Genomic DNA, 20510 nt, shown 5'->3' on the forward strand with positions numbered 1-20510 from the left:
TTAAGATGGCGTTAGAAATTAATTAAAGAGTGGTTATACTACAAGTTACTATAAGAGATAAGACACAAATATCTTCGTAAACTATATGATAAGTTATAACACACCTAAACTTTATGGGGGTCCTATTACCCGTCTAAACTCTTATTTTATATACTTTCATGCTTTTTTTGCAGATCCAGCTTTCAAGTAGAAGAATATTTCTGTGAGTGCTGACTTGGCAAACAATATATTGATATACACTAACATGGTGTTTAATTAAATCCAAATTCGGCGCACTACAGGGCCCATTTTTAGAGGCGGCACTCCTAATAGAAGTTTTTCTATTCCGAGGAGATAGAACCTGAGACCCCGGTTAAAAATGTTGACTTATGCATAAGAAGAGTAATTTTAGATCTAATTTCATGTGCATCCACCTGGCAATGACTTATACAAGGTTCTTTATATATATATATATATATATGTTAGATTATTTTATTGATGAACACTACTAACATTATGTTATAAATAGCTTATCAAGTCACACAGACCAATATAACTTGAGATAAAAATAATTAAACTCTATGGCTTATGGTTCTGTACTTTCTCTTCTTCAAACTTTAGAGCTACTTCAGCAGACTAACCCCAAACTTATTCGGGGTCAAACTGCTGAAATGCTTGATTCTCTTCATGCGACCGCGGAATATATTAAAAATGTTCTTGAAGACACAAGCAAGATCAGAAGGTCTGATGATGATGCTGAAAATATCAAATTGTTGGAGGAAAAAATTAGAGTTGCTGCTAGTGATGCAGAAGATGTTGTTGAGCGGAATTATCATCAGTTCTTCATAGGCTTAAGCTGGAAATTGGGAGCAGCGCGTAAAACTTTTCCAGACAAAGATTTGAAAACAGTTGTTGAAAAAATGGTTACAACAAAGAAACAAGTGACGGAGCTTGTTTCTTGTTTTAGCTCAAGTACTCATGATGCTGATGCCGATGATGATGATCAAATTCTTGAGTTATCTGGGGATTCCATCCTTGGCAAGTTGTCTTCTACAAGTAATAATCCAATGGCAAATCCGGAAGAAACGATCGTGCAGGGACTTGATGATGATTTGAAGAAAATAGTTAAAAGATTGACAGGGCCACCCTCAGATCTAGACATTGTCACCATATCAGGCATGGGTGGCATCGGCAAAACAACACTTGCTAGAAAAGCTCATGATCACCCGGAAATCAGGTATCATTTTGACATTCATGTTTGGGTTACAATATCTCAAGAATTTCGACCTAGAAATGTGTTGTTAGATGCTTTACATTGCATTTCAAAGAAAATAAATATTGTCGATGAAATTGATTATAAAAAGAAGAACAATGAGTTAGCCGACCTAGTGCAGAAAAAAATAAAAGGTCGAAGATACCTTTTTGTTGTTGACGATATTTGGAGTATGGATGTTTGGGATAACATAAGAGGAATGTTTCCCGATTACAACAATGGGAGTCGAATCTTATTGACTACTAGGGAAACTGACGTCGCTATGTATGCAAATACAAGTATCCCTCATGAGATGAACCTCTTAAATTTAGATAATAGTTGGGAGTTACTTCGCGATAAGGTGTTTGGAAAAAAACATGTTCATCCTCCTGAATTGGAAGGAATTGGAAAGAAAATAGTAGAGAAATGCCAAGGACTGCCCTTAACAATTTCAGTAATCGCTGGACATCTTTCTAAGATGGCAAGGACATTACAAAGTTGGAAGGATGTCGCCCAAACCTTGGATCAAATCGTTGCTAGTCATCCAGATAAATGCTTAGGAGTGCTTGGTTTGAGTTACCACCACTTGCCAATTCACCTCAAACCTTGCTTTCTTTCTATGGGTAATTTCCCTGAGGATTTTCATATTGAGACTTGGAGATTGATCCAGTTATGGATTGCAGAAGGTTTCATAAGGACATCTGGAGGTTGTAAAAGGACGTTGGAGGAAGTGGCAGTTGATTATTTGGAGGATCTTATCAGCAGGAACTTGATCTTGGTTAGCAAAAGGAGATTCAATGGTGAGATAAAAGCATGTGTGATGCATGATCTAATGCGTGAATTCTGTTTGAAAGAAGCTAACGCCACAAAGTTTATGCATGTTGAGAGAACCCAGGGCCTAGTCCATACTCTTCCAGCCCAAAATTATGATGTTCGTCGCTTCAGTTTACAAACTCAATATTCGTATGTAGCCAATAATTGTTGCAAGCAATTGCCCCATGTTGCTAGATCCATCTACTCATTTCGTCTAGTAGTTGGACCTTCTATTGCCCGTTTCAACCTTCTGAGGGTATTAGCCATCTTCAATCGAGGGTTCTCTTCATTTCCACTTGAGATTACAAAGTTATTTCAGTTGAGATATCTTGCAATTATATGTGACTCCAGTCTTCCTTCATCAATCTCGGGGCTTCAGAATTTGCAAACTTTAATCCATGATAAGTCTTTTTTTTATAGAGAGTCTTATCATGCACCCATGGATATATGGATGATGAAGAACTTGAGGCATATACATTTTCATAGAGCCAGTTATTTAACTGGTCCTAGAAGAGAATATATTCAAAATAAGTATCGCGTGTCAAGGATGCTAAATCTAGAGCAACTTTCTGGTCTCTGTGCCACCAGTTGTAAAAATGAAGTCTTTTCTTGTACTCCCAATCTAAAGAGATTGATCGTCCGGGTAACTTATGTCAGTACAGATTACCTCATTGATATGTCCAGCTTGAGAAACCTCGAAGCATTGAAGTGTTTCAAGAAAGCTTTTTCGAAAGACTCCATCAAGAGGTTTTGTTTCCCGACATCACTTAAGAGGTTGACTTTAGCTGGCCGGTTTCATTTTCCTTGGGAAGATATCTCAACTCTCGTCATGTTGCCAAATCTTGAAGAGCTCAAACTTAAATATCATGCAGTCAGCGGTACAGAATGGAGATTGAGTGATGAAAAACGGTTCCAAAGCTTGAAGTTGTTGTTACTTAACGAGCTAGATTTTCAGATTTGGGAAGCTACCTGTGATAGCTTCCCAAATCTAAAACGCCTAACTCTAAAGAATTGCAAGAACCTCAAAGAAATCCCAACAGATTTTGTGGAAATCTTTACTTTGGAGTCCATCGAGTTACATGATTGTGATGCTGCTGTTAGGAATTCTGCAAAAGAGATCGAACAAGAACAACAAGACATGGGAAATAGTTCACTAAAGGTCTACATCTTTAACAGTCGTGGTAAGCCATTGTTGGATTGATCTTCATATTGGAGTAATATTAATCCATTTTTGAAATTTAACCTCCTTGAAATTATTTGGAGGAATGACTTTTTCTTTGATCTTGCATATATGCAGGGTGTTAAAGCTAATTTCGAGGGACAATTTTATGTGATCTTCCAAATGAAGAACCTTTTTATTTATGTTTTGGGAAAGATCACGTTTAATACATGTCTCTCACCAATTTGTGATTTAGTATTCTGTAAATCATAACTACTTTACAGTTCTTTCTATTTTATTTTATGTGATATTTTGAAATGAAAAGGTTTCGATCTATTATGTATCATCTATGAAGTATAAGATGCATATTATATCAAATGCAATGTTTTTTCTCTTTTTCTCATAGCCAACTATTATGTATCATCTATGGGGTATAAGATGCATATTATATCTGATGTAAACTGAATTTACAGAGATGAAGAACCCCGATTCAGGGTGATGACATGAGGAAGAAGAAGAGAGGGGAAGGAAGTTTCATTCATTGAGTGATAGAAATGAGAAGAATTAATTGAATCTATACAGTGAGTAGTAGTACTTTATATAGTGAATCGAAAATGGCCACACACGGCTTCACTAGGCTTGCAATACTAAGTGCTAAGTGTGTATCAAAAGATTCCAACCAACACAAGAACAACAACATGAACAACAAAGTGCTAGTGAATCGAAAATGGCCACACACGGCTTCACTAGGCTTGCAACACTTGTTTGAACTAGAAAAGTGAGTTTAACAACAAGAACAACAAAGAAAATATTGCTAGTGAATCAAAAGAGCCCCACACGGCTTCACTAGACTTTTATATAAACAACAAAACAATGTTAACAAGATTTACAAAGAAAGAGGTAGAAACTTGACACACAATATTCATTAATCTAAGAACCTTAACAAGAGAAAGGACCCTAAGACTAATAAATATCAATACCAAGTTATTACTTGGACCAAGAGGAACTCAAAGAACCCCAAGAACCTAGTTTCTAGCCAAGATACAACACTAGTATCACTCTACTAGTGAGAATTCGGTTTTGGCCTCTCCAAATGAGAAAGAGAAGTAAAAAATTTACAAGTCTTTTGTTTCTTGAATAATAGGAATGAACTAAAGCAAGAGTAGCCCTATTACGTGGCTTATATAGTCACTTAGAAAGGAGGGACAAAGACCAAAATACCATTTAAGTGGGTAGATTTGGGGTGTCTTGGTGGGCCTCTTCACATTTTATTAAATATAGGCCCTTAGATGAGCTCACAAGGGCCTCACACATGGCCAAGAATGTGAACAAGGCTTGGAGTTGTTGCAACTTACGTGCTTGGCTTTGTGTGAAAGGTCTCGAGCTAGGAATACCCGTATCAATAGCTTCCTTGAAAGCCTCTGTAATAGCCATGTACTCTACCTCAGTAGTTGACAAAGCAACCGTAGTCTGTAAAGTAGCTTTCCAACTGATAGCACAACCACCAATAGTGAAAACATAGCCTGTAAGGGACCTCCTTTTTATCATGATCTCCTGCAAAATCAAAATCAACATACCCGATTACTCCATCTTTATTTCGCCCAAACTGCAAACAAACATCAGCAGATCCATACAAGTATCTGAAAATCCACTGAACTTCTTTCCAATGTTCTTTGCCAAGATTTTCCATAAATCTGCTAACTACACTAACGGCATAAGATAAATCTGGTTGGGAACACACCATCGCATACATAAGAGACCCAACAGCACTAGAGTATGGAACTCGAGACATATAGTCACGTTTATCATCTGTTTTTTGGAGATAAAGTGGCCGAGAATTTGAAGTGAGCTACCAGTGGAGTACTTACAGGTTTGGCATTTTGCATATTAAACCTGTGAAGCACTTTCTCAATATACTTTTTCTGACTCAAGTATAACTTACACTTCTCTTTATCCCTCATTATTTTCATGCCAAGAATCTTCTTTGTTGCTCCTAGATCCTTCATCTCAAACTCCTTGTTGAGTTGGGCTTTGACTTTTATTATCTCTTATATCCTTTGTTACAATCAACATATCATCAACATACAAAAGAAGGTATACGAATGAACCATCACTTAACTCCTTGAAGTCGACACAGCTATCATAACTACTCCTCTAAAACATATGAGAGGTCATAAAAGAGTCAAATCTCTTATACCACTACCTTGACGACTGCTTTAAGCCATAAAGAGACTTTTTCAGCAAGAATACATAGTCCTCTTTTCCCGAGACTACAAAACCCTCTGGTTGCTGCATATAGATGTCCTCCTCAAGTTCTTTATGTAAGAATGCAGTTTTGACATCTAACTGCTCAAGATCAAGATTATGCATGGCCAAAATACCAAGCAATGGTCGAATCGAACTACGTTTTACAACTGGAGAAAACACATCTGTGAAGTCAATACCTGGAACCTGACCATAGCCTTTAACAACTAGTCTTGCTTTGTATCTAGCATCTTCAACTCCTGATGTTCCTTCTTTCTTTTTAAATACCCATTTGCAGCGGATAACATTCTTATCTTTAGGCAATCTCACCAAATCCCATGTGTCATTCTTATGAAGTGATTCCATCTCCTCCTACATAGCAATCATTCATCGTCCAAAATCATCATAGCTAACTGCTTCTGAGTAAGAAGAAGGTTCTTCACCAGAATCAATACATTCTGCTACATTCAATGCATAAGCAACCAAATCAGCTCCAGCATACCTCTGAGGGGGTCTAATGTCTCTTCTAAGACTGTCTTTAGCAATAGAATATTGTGACATCACTGGTGGTGAAAAATAAATAGTACTACTCTGTATCTCCGGGCTAGACACACAATGGTGGTGAAGAATAAATAGTACCACTCTGTATCTCCGGGCTAGACTGAGAAGTAGGCACTGGTGTAGACTCTGCTCAAATCTGCAATTCAACGTAGGTTCTTGACTGTTGCTGATTCATGTCACTAAGCTCATTTGGAGGCGAAGAACTAGACTCGAAGGGAGCCCAAAGCATGGCAATTTCATCAAACACAACATCCCTGCTAATTATAGCCTTTCTAGTTTCTGGACACCAAAGCTTATAACCTTTAACACCAGGCTTATAACCCATAAATAAGCACTTGACAGATCTAGGTTCCAACTTTTCATTATCAACATGAGCATAAGCAGGACATCCAAATATCCTCAAATCAGAATAACTAGCAGGAGAACCAAACCATACCTCTTGTGGAGTCTTTTTATCAATCGCGACTAAGGGAGAGCGGTTAATAAGAAAAGTCGTGGAAGCAGCTTTAGCCCAAAAAAGCCTTGGGTAAACCAGCATTAGAGTGCATACAACGCACCTTCTCCATTATAGTCCTATTCATTCGTTCGGCCTCACCATTCTGCTGTGGAGTATGATGAACTGTCAAGTACTACACCTTAAATCTTAAATTTATGTCCTGCAATACTAACACAATACACACTCCTTTTCTTCAACTTCTAAGATCAACAACCATTTTTTTCTTCAACACTATATAGAGATGGTGAAGTACACCAATAACACAAACTTTGAGTCTTGAATTTCTAAGGTTCAAGTAGGACCTCCCAAACAACAACAACACCTTTTCAAGAATAAAATCCACAACACAATCCCCATAATACACGTTCAAAACTTGAACCAACCACAATAATACCAACAACAATCGGCCACACCCACACTTTGAATTCAAAACAACAACGTCAACTTTTTAAGCTCAAATCTAGATCTAGACTTCTTCAGTGTTAGAGGTGAAGAAGCTAACACTATAAACAGCAAAACAAATAAAATGAATCCTAGATCTAGACTCAAAACAAGAAAAATCTCGATTATGACACAACAAGAATAAAATTTCGGCCAAGACACAAAAATGGATAGATTTGCTTCTTTTTGGAATTTTCAGCTTTCAACACTTTTTTTTTATTTTTTTGCAAGCAAGCCCAAGATTGATCTTGTGAAAACAAAATCAAGCCATGCTCTGATACCAAATGATACAAGAAGAATAAGAAAAACACGAAATACACACCAAAATCAGTCCGCAAGCTCAAGAAATCGGGGACCTCTTTGGTGACCAACTCTCGGATTCAACAATACAATACAATACAATACAATACAATAACGAGATGAACAAGGTGTTTAGAACACCAAAACAGCCAATCCAATCTAATATTAGTAACACAATATGATAAATAAGATGAGCAACCATTCGTCCAACAACAGCTAACACAAACCGAGAGTGGAGGACAAGAACAAACACAACAATAATACAATAAAGAAAACGATAGATAGTGAGATCAAGATTATTACAAGATTAAGAACCAAGTGTATTTCAACACCAACCCCTAATGAATGTAATAATCAAAATCACACTCTTACGGTGACCGCCAAGGTAATCGACTCACCTCAAGATCCACTATTTCTAAGCAAAGATCAATGCTAGATTTTCCTAGCCCTACACTAAGGTGGCTTTTCCAAGACCTAACTAAGAACTACTCTAAGGTGTTCTACTCTCAAGAGAGAGGATTTCAATGTGTCATACATTCATCATTCATAACTAAAAAGAGAAAACCTAAAATCTCCTACTTATAGCATATTACAAAAGAAGACAAAAAAATCACTTTACCCTTAATGAGAGGGGCGGCCATGGAGTGTAAATACACCATGTGCAATGTCCAAAATACCCTTAATGAAGGGATGGCCAAGGTGTGTTATAAATTGAATGAATGGCCTCTTCAATGCTCTTAAAACCGATTATGGTTTGGTATGGAAAACAAAGCTAAAAACCGAAACTATAACTAAAGAAGGAGATGAAGATGATAACAATGACACAAGATAAAACAAGACACGGATTCAGCACAAACACAAGAGAAATTACATAGAAAATAAAGATAGATAGTGAGACCAAGATTATTACAAGATTAAGAACCAAGTGTATTTCAACATAACCCATAATAAATATAATAATCAAAACCACACTCTTACGGTGACCACCAAGGGAATCAACTCACCTCTAGATCCATCGTTTTCAAGCAAAGGTCAATATTCTCTTTTTCAAGCCTTACACTAAGGATGGCTTTTTCAAACCCTAATTAAGACTACACTAAGGTGGTCTACTCTCAAGAGAGAGGATTTTCAAGTGTTTCATACATTCATCATTCAAAACTAATGAGAAAAGATCTAAAAGAAACTATATGTAGTATATTACAAAAGAAAGACAAAATGACTTCAATGTCCTTAATGAGGTGGGGTGGCCATGGAGTGTCATTTAGACAAGTATAAATGACCAAAATGCCCTCAAGACTAAGTGACCAAAATTTCCTTAATAAAGAAAACCAAAAATGTAAACCACCAAGTATGGCCCAAACTCGGGAGTCCTAAAGTCATCAAGGCTCCAAGAAATCTTCCATACTCGGATTTGTTTAATGGCATGCTCAAGACGACCCCTCCAAGTATGATCCCTTGCCCTCCATGCGACCAAAGCTTCATTCTTCACGTAGTGACTTTGAATGATTTCATCGAAAGATAAGGAAGCCATTTGACTTATATCATCCTCTCCTTCTTGAAAAGGATTTGACCTCGAATTCGTACCTTGCAAAACTAAAGAAAGGACAAACAAGCACAACACCCTCATGGCATGAGGGTTAGGGTTAGCACAATAATAAACATCATCACGCCAAGGCGGCACATACTTGAAGTATAACCAAGGATCCTTTGAATGAAATATGAAAAACTCAATGAAAGATGTACAAAGGATTTGGTTACGGGATTCACCAAGAGTGACACTTTGCTTGTCATGTAGACCAAGCAACAAGTTGGATGCGCCAACATCACCATTTCTACATTTGGCACCGGGGTCAAATGAAAAGAGTGGCCATAGACACGGGTCTAGACAACACTCCTTTTTCCCATGGTATCCACCCAACTAAACGGCATACTCTCTACAATAGCATACATATCATCCAAAGCAAATAGAGAGTAGAGAAAGGTATCACTCAAGTTGACTTCTAATAAGGTGCCCTCATGTGTGTACTCACTACTAGTATCTAATCATTACCATGAGTACTCTCAACAATAAAGTCACACAAAGTAGAAGGAGAAGTAGTTTCCAAGACCATACATCACTTACCCTTAAGAGTACTCTCATCTTCCAAGAAGAGATTTCCATCTTTAGGAGGAATGTTGCCACACCATAGTGGGTTAGCATATCGGCTAGAGCTTCCAAGGCAAGCTATACCATCATTTTCACCACTAGGTCTATTAAGAGTGTTTATATCATCTTCAAACAAGACATTATACCTAAAGAGAGAATGATCTATTTCACGGACAGATTCGGAACAAACACGTTCATCACTCTCTAAAAGATCAATATGAAGTTTCAAAGAGATTTCAAGTACAAGATTATCCCAAGAATAGCTCTCGGGTTCACTCCCATTTTGTTGACCAACATTTCAAATATTTCACTCACTTGAGTTCTATTAAGCATATCACACATAAACTCAAGTGGCGGACAAGTTTCACACATAAGTTGATCAACACCAACTACTCAAGATGATGTACTTTCGTTCAATATGTTGGGTTCAACACTAGGTGGACATAAACTAATCTTGCAAGAAAAGTCAATTTCATCATCAATAGGATCAACTAGTGTATCCACACTCACAACATGTACATCATCAACAAGAGGCAAAGAATCATTAGACTTACAAGTAAGCAAGATACAACTCATACTCAATAGGCTACTAGCCACACAATTATCATTCACATGCTCCAAAGTATAAGAGTTAACTATTTTACCTTGTAGCTCACATGTGCTATAGTTTTCATCTTGACATGTGTCTAGGCAGCCCATTTGCTCCCTTGGACCTACCATACGATCCAATCTTTCATTCACCATAGCCATGTCTCGGGAAATAGTGTCAAGGTAGGCCAAAATGACATTGTTGTCCATGGTTTGAGAGGTGAAAGCCTCGGGTTCCATTGTAATTAAACCTAAAAAATGAACAAACAAGATTAGTAGTAAAAGCTCCTCACCAACACTCTTGTAGACACTCATTTTTATGATCTTCACAATTGGAGCGGCGAATATTGAAAGTTGCTTATACTCCGATAGTCAATAACATATCAATTCTACTTGGCGGCCGGAATAAATTCTTGTTTGATCGACTCAAGACAAAAAACAAAATTTACTTACAAACTTGAAACAAAGAAATTACTATGAGTTAAAAATGAGAAAAACACACAAATAACGAAAACACGAAAGAAACGATTCAAAGGACTAATTGGCAACCTAGTAGGAGTGTACTAGTTTGTTAATAAAATCTAGAATCAAGTAATGAAACCAAGAATCAACAACTAGAAACTAGAAAATTCCAAATTTGAGATTATTAGTAACATGTACAGTAGCAATGGTGACATGGCAGCATGCAATTGGTCTTGGTCCCACATGAATTTTAATCACAAATTTGAAATTTCAATATTCACAAAACTTGGAATAGATGACAATTGGTTTTGGAGGGAAAGTAAAAGTCTTGTAGTCTTTTTAAACTTTTCAAACTCAAAAAGGTGAGATTTGACTATACTAGTCCCACAAGACAAGGTCCCTTGATTTACAAAAAAGTGGTTGTCTAGTCTAGGAAGTGCTGTGTGCAAGTCTTCTCACAAACAACTTTACAACTTTTGTCTTACAACTTTTTGGATCTATTTTACACTTTTTATTGTCTTAAGTTGTAAGAATAGATGAAGAACAAGATGAACACCACAACAACGTTCAAGAACACAATAACAACTTCTTCAAGAACGCAACACAACACCACCAATTGTCAACAACAAGGTACAACATACGACCATCTTCAAGTCACCACAACAATGGTCAATTTTTTAAGCTCAACTTTAGATCTAGACACTTTTAGTGTTGATGAGAAAGAAACCAATACTAGAAACACACTAAACAAGTAAAAGAATATGAGATCTAATACAATTCTTGGCCAAGACAACTTCACAAGAACAACAATTTTCCTCGGCAAAGAACAATATCTTCAAGAACACGTTTTTTTTAAAATTTTCTAACAAGCAAGTCCAAGATTTGATCTTGTAGGAACAAGATCAAGCCGCGCTTTGATATCAAATGGTACGAAAAACAATGCTAGAAACCAAAACTATAACTAAAGAAAGGATATGAAGATGATAACAATGACACAAGATGAAACAAGACACAGATTCAACACAAACACAAAAGAAATTGCATAGAAAATAAAGATAGATAGTGAGACCAAAATTATTACAAGATTAAGAACCAAGTGTATTTCAATACTAATCCCTAATGAATGTAATAATCAAAACCATACTCTTACTGTGACCACCAAGGGAATCAACTCACCTCAAGATTCACCGTTTTCAAGCAAAGGTCAATATTCCAAGCCCTACACTAAGGATGGATTTTCCAAGCCCTAACTAAGACTACACTAAGGTGGTCTATTCTCAAGAGAGAGGATTTTCAAGTATTTCATACATTCATCATTCAAAACTAATGAGAAAAGATCTAAAAGAGACTATATATAGTATATTACAAAAGAAAGACAAAATGACTCCAATGCCCTTAATGAGGTGGGGTGGCCATGGAGTGTCATTTAGACAAGTCTAAATGACCAAAATGCCCTCAAGGCTAAGTGATAAAAATGTCCTTAATAAAGGGAACCAAAATCGTGAACTACCAAGTATGGCTCAAACCCGAGAGTCCTCAAGTCATCAAGGCTCCAAGCAATATTCCACACTCGAATTTGTTTAATGACATGCTCAAGACGACCCCTCCAAGTACAATCCCATGCCCTCCATGCGACCAAAGCTTGATTCTTCACGTAGTGACTTTGAATGATGTCATCGAAAGCTAAGGCGGCCATTTGACTTGTATCATGGTTCATACTTCAAGGCTTGTGGTTCTCGAATTAACATCAATGTAAGCATCCAAGCAACCTTCCACACACAGGATTGCTTTAAGTCATGCTCAAAACGACCCCTCCAAGTATGATCCCGTGCCCTCCATACGACCAAAGCTTGATTCTTCACCTAGTGACTTTGAAGGGTGTCATCGAAAGCTAAGGCGTCCATTTGACTTGTATCATAAGTAATCCCACGTGGCCTTTGTTGTCTTGTATGACCTGAGATTAAGAACAATAATAGGGTCAATTGATCATAAAATCCATGTCATAACCCGAGCATCTTTAATCTTTCATTGATCAAGCTTTGTAGGATCGGTAAGATTAGAATCACTTTCATTTATATGTCCCCATAATTCTTTTTTGTTGACAAATAGTTGAAATTGAAATTCCCAGAGTAATTTTTTCTGGTGAAACAAACATGGAAGGACTTAAACTGATGTGACGCTATGTTCTTGACTAGCTAGGGGAGACAGAAACATAATGATACCAGAATAACCAAGACAAAATTTCTAAGATGCTGAGGACTGACTATTAACATTAAGCAATAAGTAGAACCAAGACTTTCAAAAAAAATTTGAAAGGAACCAACTATGAAAGACACCAAGAATCGAAGCTGAAAAAAGGCTTTAATACCATGTCAATTTTGCTGAATGATCTCTCAAGTTGAGAGTTCTATCATTAAATAGAAAGACTTCTCCTTGTACATCCCTAAAGACCTGCCATGAATTCCCTAATATGTACCATGTATCCCCAAATATCTGTCACTCATAACTATTACATCTCTAAGAACATCTCCTATATCTAAGTATTAAAAGCTATTTACACAAATATTTAAAAAATATTACACATTTATAACTGAAATATATGTGCTGAAATCTATCTAGAAAATCTGTCCAGATAGCTGGACAGATATAATTTGTCTATCACTAAAAATCTGCCCAGAAAAACTGTTTGACAGATATGATATGTCTATTATCCTAACATTAGATTGGATGAGTGTGTAACCATGTTAGCAGGAGGAGAAGGAATAGGTGTTCTACTGAGAAACTGTAAAAGTTGATTGTACTGATGATCCTTAGTTAGAGTACAACTCTCATCATTATTCAAGTGACTAGGCTGAGCATCCTTGAAGTGTCTTGAACTTTGAACACCACTAGTAGAGCCTAGATTGTTGTGATGATAACCTTGGACACCATTCTCAGTAGATTCAGCTCCCATAGGATCAAACATCACATTATAGGCAGAATTGTTTTTCCCTTTCTTTTTTAACTTGAAATCCTGAGGATAGCCTATAATCTTGTAGCAATTTTCCCCTAGTATGTCCTTTGATTTTGCAAAAGTCGCAGAACAAGTTATGATTTCCTTTAGGCTTATAATTTGGAGCATTTCTTGAGTACAAAGTTGTCAAGTGAACCTAAAACAGTTGCAGGATTTGGTAGTAAGATCCCAGCAATAGCCACTACAGATTTTTGGCTTTCATCACTGATAATCATCGAGTATGCCTGATTAACAGAAGGAATTGGACACATAAGTAGAATTTGACTTCTTGCTTGCATGTATGAGTCATTCAACCCCATAAAAACTGGAAAAGTTTCAATTTCTGAAGATGCAACACAAACTCTTTTGATTTATCACAACTACAAGGAGTTGGAACTAATGCCTCAAATTCTTCCCATAATCGTGCCAACAGCATAATGACAAATATTGTCCGCTCTAGGCATAAACCTACACAGCTTTAAAATGCGTCACTAGAGTGAAAGGCCTATTTACTTATATACCCAGCATCTCTGTTGTGTTTTGCCGATTTGGGACTCCTTATCCTAAGTTGGAGTGTAACATTTCTAGTGTCCTGCAATCACTGAAATCGTCAAGGGAAGTCCTTGGCATTTTTCAGCTTTCTTTGAATTTTAAATTGTCCAACAAAGAGGTTTGTTGTTTCATAGCTTCAACACGAGTTGAAGAGTATTATTTTTACCATTTTGTATAAAGTACACATTTGACAAAATATTTTCAGATAAATGTTTATTATAAAAGCAACTAATATAGTTTGTTAGATGCATGCCAAAAAAAGTAATATCTTGAATTTCTGTACATTTTCTGTGATTGAAAATTATATTTATTATCTATCAGCAACAATATATTATTCTACATATATCATTTAATTACGAGTCCACACAGTTTACACAGGATAGTATAGTAAAACATTCTTCTATAACAATATTTCAATATAGAAATCAAATTATCTTTGAAAGCAATTTTACATATTATCATATATTCTCTGTGACAACATTTTTCTATAGCAATCTATATGTGTGTGTATATATATTCGGATAAATGTCACTATCACGTAGAGATTTGACTATAGTTCTATGGGAAAAGGCATCATTTCCACCTCATACTATACAAGAAAAGTCTAAGCCATACCTAAATTATATAAGTAACCTATTACACACCTTAACTATATAAAAGTGATATTATTACCTCCCCGCGACCCCCATTCTAAGGCGCGTGTGTTACACTTATTTTAGGCGCGTCCAGCCTATTAAATAACAAAAGTAAACAGCTAAAAGCATTAAGGAAAAAGGCATCGTTTCCACCCCAAACTATAGTCGAAAAGCCGAATCCACACCTAAACTATATAAGTGACCTATTATACACCTTAACTATAAAAAAGTGATACTTTTTACTGACGTGGTGCTGATGTGGCAGTGCGTGTAAAACACTACACCACGTGCAAGTGGTGGTAGCCTGACAGGGTGTAAATAGTTTCACTTTTTTATAGTTTAGGTGTGTAATAGGTCACTAGTATAGTTTAGGTGTGGCTTCGACTTTTCGGGTATAGTTTGGGATGGAAACGATGTCTTTTTAATATTTTCGGCTATTCATGTTCATATTCCAATTTTTAGTGGGACAGGGATCAAAATGCTACCTCCTTAAATGGCTTAATACATAAACGTGCCCCTTTGACTTGGCTTCAACTGATATTTGTGTCTCTCAACTATGGTTGTGCACAAGTACCAACTTAAATTTGTATAAATTGAACAAGTAGACACATATATCATACATAACATCCTAATGTGCAGTCCTAAATGACAATTCGCGTGAGACTCCAGGTATTAAAGAAAAGAAATCAAGAATAATTCAGAATTAAAGATCTTCTATGATGTTTGATTTGAATTAATTTTCTTCTTCCATAATTTAATTCTAACGGCTACCAAACATTTAGATGAGCTAAATATAGGCAGGCATAGGTAGGACACCAAACTGTTTTGCACATTAATATTTATTTGTGTATCTTTTTAAGTTCTACACTCCTTAAGAAAATATTAAATAATAGGTAACGTAAGGTTGCGTATAATACACCCTTGTGGTGGGGCTCTTCCTTGGACACCGCACATAGCGGCAGCTTTAGTGCACCAGGCTGTCTTTTTTTTACCTTTATTTGTTACTCAACTTTATTTAGTACTTCTCTTTTTTATACTATAATAATATCTCTCTATATATGACTGAGGGTAAAGATTAAAACAAACAACTAATTATGTCTTGATTTTCTAAAATGACAAATATTATGAAAATTCTATTTTAATAAGGACGACAAATATTTAGGGAGGGAGGGAGTATACGAATAGCTAGGCCTAACATTTTTGGTCAATAATAACACAGTAAAAACTTGTTTGTACAAACTATTAGCATCAAATTATTCTGATAAGGTGATTTAATAAAGTGAAAATATATAATTAATCATGAGTAAATGAAAAAACTAGTATACTATTTATAAATACATATTACATATTATATATTTATTAATTTGATATAGATATTTGATATCCATAAAATTTTACCATCGTAAAACAATGCTCTGTTTAATTTATGGGCCAGGTGAAGCAAACTCTGCACAAACTCAATATTTTGAGAAATTTATTGAATATATAAGAAATATGTGTTGGTTAGACCAACTTTATTGTATAGAGTAGAGTGTTGGTCCATCAAAAACTCTCAACATTCAAAAGATGAAAGTTGCGAAAATGGCCGGGGATGTTATGATGCATATGTGAACATACTAGGACAAATAGGGTTAGAAATGAAGATATTTGGGACAAGGTGTAAGTTGCTTCAATGGAGGAAAAGGATGTGGGAAGCAAGACTGAGAAAGTCTGATCAAGTGAAGAGAAGATGCACGGATATCCTAGTGTGGAGGTATGAGAGGTTGGTTACGGCTGGTTCTAAGGGAGGCAGAGATAGACCAAAGAAGTATTGGAGAGAGGTAATTAGACAGAACATGACTCAATTTCATCTTATTGAGGACATGACCTTAGAGGGAGTGCAGGGGCGGCTCAAACACATCGGTGACCTAAGGCGAAAATTAAACGGAGGCCTTAAATTTTTAAGAAAAATTATTTTTGTTAATAAAATCTATATTTTAAATTTTGAGATGAAAAGTTGTAAATATTATAGATGATTTTTTAAAAAAAAAAATCATTAATATAACTAATGCATTTAATCTTTACGGACACATACTTTAAATAGATCAAAATTCTTCTAATAGTCTTTACTTTTATATAAGAAGTATTTTTTTCCTATAAATAATATTTAATAATTTTTTAATAAAAGCCTATAATCTATTATTGCTAAAAAAAAAAATGAGGCCCGTCCAAGTTGAGGTCCTTAGGTGATTGCCTTTTTTTTAATTAGGTAGAGCCGGCACTGAGGGAGTGGAGGACGCAAATAAGCTAGGGTAAAAGGTTAGTAGGTAGTAGTACACTGTCTTACTGTCCATTCATATTAGTAATCACGGTATTGCTCTTGTAGTTTTCATTATGTTACTATCTATTATTTTTAATATTATATTTTGCTTCTTGTGCTTCTATAACTTCATTTTAGGGACTGCTTTAGACTCTTTTTCTTGAGTCGAGGAACTATCGGAAGCAATATCTCTCTAATGTAGGGGCAACTAATAAGGTTTGTGTACACTCTACTTAGCTACTCCAAACATCACTTTGAGGGAGTACATTGGGTATGATGTTATGGTTGTTGTATCAACTATGACATTTTCCTACCTGAATTCTCATTATCTGTGTATTAAAACACGTGTATAGTTGAGTAGATGGTGATAAATAGATATATTTGACCAAAAAATTTTATATGGTTTTTAAGCAATTAAAGCTTTTATGTTCAAAGTTAGAATCTGGAAATTCAAACAATGTCATAGAAATTAAAACAGATGGAGTACTTTAACAATATGCATTATCTCACTATGTTAAAAGTTGTAATCAAATATAATAGCTCATCAAATTTCAACTCAACAATGAAAGCGCAAGAGGGGAGAGGTCAATTGCGATTTGTTTTTGGTTTTCTTAGTTGACTAACTGTTTCCAGTAGTCGATTATTTTTTCTAGCAAATAATAACTTAAAATAAAGTTGTAATAAGCAAATGCTGGAAATAGAATGACACCAGATATTTTATACTGATTGAGAATCAGAATGGATTGTCATAGTCCAGTCCCATTGAATTGCAAGGCTGTTCTCTTCTATGATTTAGTTGCTTGGAGAAGCAAATTGTAGGAACTCTTCATCACTCTCAAGTGCTAACATGTCTTGTTCCTTCATGCAACTTAGTACTTCCACTCCATCCCTACTTTTACTATCTATCAACCAAAAATTGTTTTTAATTGATCCATTACTTGCTGCACTAACTTTTTCAGGCTTTCCCCATCCAAAGTCGACATCATAAAGGGGGAATTTAATAAGACTGCTAAACCTATAGAGATCATGACATGGATTGTTGACAATCATATCAGCCATTTCTCTATACTGTCCAATTGTTGTAGCTGCAAACTCATTTGTTTGAGCATGTCTATATTTTTGTCGAAATTCTTCTTTCGACTTTCGTAGTTTACCAACCACTCGTGGTAGATCCATTTCATTCTCTTCTGATGTTATTATAGAAATGAGAGAAATGGCGTTTCCCATCGTGGTTTCTGGCAACGGAGGGCGTAAACTCACGGCCTGTTTTAATATGGATGGACGTATTGAACCTGATATGACTTTTTTGGTAGCCATGGCCCGTTGGTAAATGAATGCTAAAACTACCTCTGTGTCAGTTGGATTTTGTACTTCAGATTGACTAATGACCTTAGCTTTCAATGCAGCTAATTTAGATGAAGAGAAACAAAAACTTTTGGACAAACATTCTTCTCTTTCTGGCATGACGTGATTGGTTATGTCTGACAAATCGTCTTTTGTAGGTGGATAAAAAGACGATCCATTAAATATACGACTTGGTAATTTTGAATTTGGATTGCGCGCTATAGTAGCCCAGTCGTAAAGGAAGTTGCATATCGTGTATCCATCCACAACCTTATGTGTCATGCATGAACTGACTGCTATTCCGCCACAATTGAAGTAACTAACTTGAAACACCGCAAGACTACCATCGTACGAATATGTATTAGGAACTCCTTTCGGATACACTAAATCTTCCTTATCAGCATAAGGGTCATTGAGAATTTCAGACATTGGACAATCTATTTTTGTAATGTAGAACTCAACTCCGTTATCGTTACAATCAACAGAGACATTGTCATTCAATTTCCCTGCCAGTGGATAATAATGGGCCAAAACTTTTGAAAGGGATTTCTCAAGATGTTCAGATATAACATTACTTGATTTATTTGACCATGTGTTGCTCAATTTAGGGTAAAAAAAGGCACATGGGTTATATATTCCATCAAGTGCTTGATCAATGTAAGATAACTTGTGACATCTAAGTGAAATTGGAGTAGGAAAATATGGTTTGATTATTTTTTTACAAACTGAGGTTACAAGTGATCTTGATAAACTCATCTTGTTGGATGAAATTGATATAATTGTGTTTGAATTGTGTAAGAGATTATGTAGTTGCTTTGTGTGTGTATATACATATATATGTATATGAGCAAGGGAACTAATTTTATGGAAAATAAATTATTTAGACTAACCTATCAAAGGATAGGCTATAGGCTTGGGATTTTGTCAATATAAATAGTGTACTCTACAACAATTCACACAATAGGTTACAAGCAAGTGGCTAGAGAGTAATTGGGTAAAACATTGATTATGATTTATGAATTTGTAATTCAGTCAACATTCTTCTATAACAACATTTCAATCTAGAAATCAAATTATCTTTGAAAGCAATTTTACATATGATATTATGTTTTCTTTATGACAATATTTTTTATATCAATCAATATATATTCAGATAAATGACACTAATCAAGTAGAGGTTTGACAGTAGTTCTATTAATATTTCTGGCTATTCATGTTCATATTCCAATTTTTGGTGGGATTGGGATCAAAATGCGACCTCCTTAAATGACAATATACATAAACGTGCCCTTTAATTTGGTCTTAGCTAACATCTATATCTTTCAACTATTGTTGTGCACGAGTAGAAACTTAAATTTGTATAAAATTTAATAAGTAGACACTCATATCCGACGAGACACCTATGTAACATCCTGCATGGTATTTCGCATGAGACGCCATGTATTAAAGAAAAGAAATCAAGAATATTTCAAAATCAAAGTTCTTCTATTTTGTTTGATTTGACTTTTCTTCTTCCTTAGGTATAATTTAATTCTAACGGCCACCAAACCTATAGATGAGCAAAATATAGATAGGCATATGCAGGACACCAAAATGTTTTGCACATTATTGGATAAAGCAATATTTTCCAATTCCCCATTATAGCTGTATTTTTTGGGTCAAATAGCTAGGCCTAACTTTTTTGGTCAATAATAACACAGTAAAAACTTATTTGTACTAACTATTTGCATTAAGTTATTCAAATAAGGTGATTTAATAAAGTAAGAACATATAATTAATCATGAGTTTGTGGAAAAACTCTTGTACCATTTATAATTACATATTATGCAATTATAAATTTGATATAAATATTCGATAATTGATAAAATTTTACCACTGTAAAACAATACTTTCTTTAATTTACGAGCCAGCTGAAGCAACTTCTGTGCGGACCCTGTATTGAGAAGTCTATTAGATATATGAGAAATATGTGTTGTTTAGGCTAATTTTGTTGTCTTGGGGTAGAGTGTTGGTCAATCAAAAACTCTTAATGTTCAAAAGATGAAAGTTGTGAAAATGAGGATGTTGGGACGGATGTATTGACATACCAGGACATATAGGGTTAGAAAAGAGGATATCTAGGACAATGTGGGAGTTGCTTCACTAGAGGACAAGGATGTGGGAAGTGATGTTAATATGGTTTGGGCAAGTGAAGAAAAGATGCACGAATATCCTAGAGTAGAGGAGTGAGAGGTTGGATATGACTGG

General features: G+C 35.5%; 2 protein-coding genes across 2 annotated transcripts; one reads left to right on the plus strand and one right to left on the minus strand.

Annotated features, from left to right (window-relative positions):
• The first annotated feature begins 555 nt into the window (after nucleotides 1–555).
• LOC107870181 (putative late blight resistance protein homolog R1A-3) lies at nucleotides 556–3733 on the plus strand. The gene is made up of 2 exons (XM_016716613.2): nucleotides 556–3225; nucleotides 3342–3733. Exons 1-2 carry the CDS (start codon nucleotides 561–563, stop codon nucleotides 3347–3349), a joined length of 2673 nt encoding a protein of 890 aa, XP_016572099.2. The 5' UTR covers nucleotides 556–560; the 3' UTR covers nucleotides 3350–3733.
• Nucleotides 3734–17354: 13621 nt separating this feature from the next.
• LOC107872282 (acylsugar acyltransferase 3) lies at nucleotides 17355–19083 on the minus strand. Its single transcript, XM_016719039.2, has one exon. The coding sequence runs from the start codon at nucleotides 19017–19019 to the stop codon at nucleotides 17712–17714; it is 1308 nt and encodes a 435-aa protein (XP_016574525.1). The 5' UTR covers nucleotides 19020–19083; the 3' UTR covers nucleotides 17355–17711.
• Nucleotides 19084–20510: the final 1427 nt, after the last annotated feature.

This window comes from Capsicum annuum, chromosome 5 (assembly GCF_002878395.1).
Source record: "Capsicum annuum cultivar UCD-10X-F1 chromosome 5, UCD10Xv1.1, whole genome shotgun sequence".
In the NCBI taxonomy this organism is placed as follows: Eukaryota; Viridiplantae; Streptophyta; class Magnoliopsida; order Solanales; family Solanaceae; genus Capsicum; species Capsicum annuum.

Coding starts and splice junctions, on each gene's coding strand:
- LOC107872282 (XM_016719039.2), bottom strand. CDS start 19,019: ATGAGTTTATCAAGATCACTTGTAACCTCAGTTTGTAAAAAAATAATC.
- LOC107870181 (XM_016716613.2), top strand. CDS start 561: ATGGCTTATGGTTCTGTACTTTCTCTTCTTCAAACTTTAGAGCTACTT.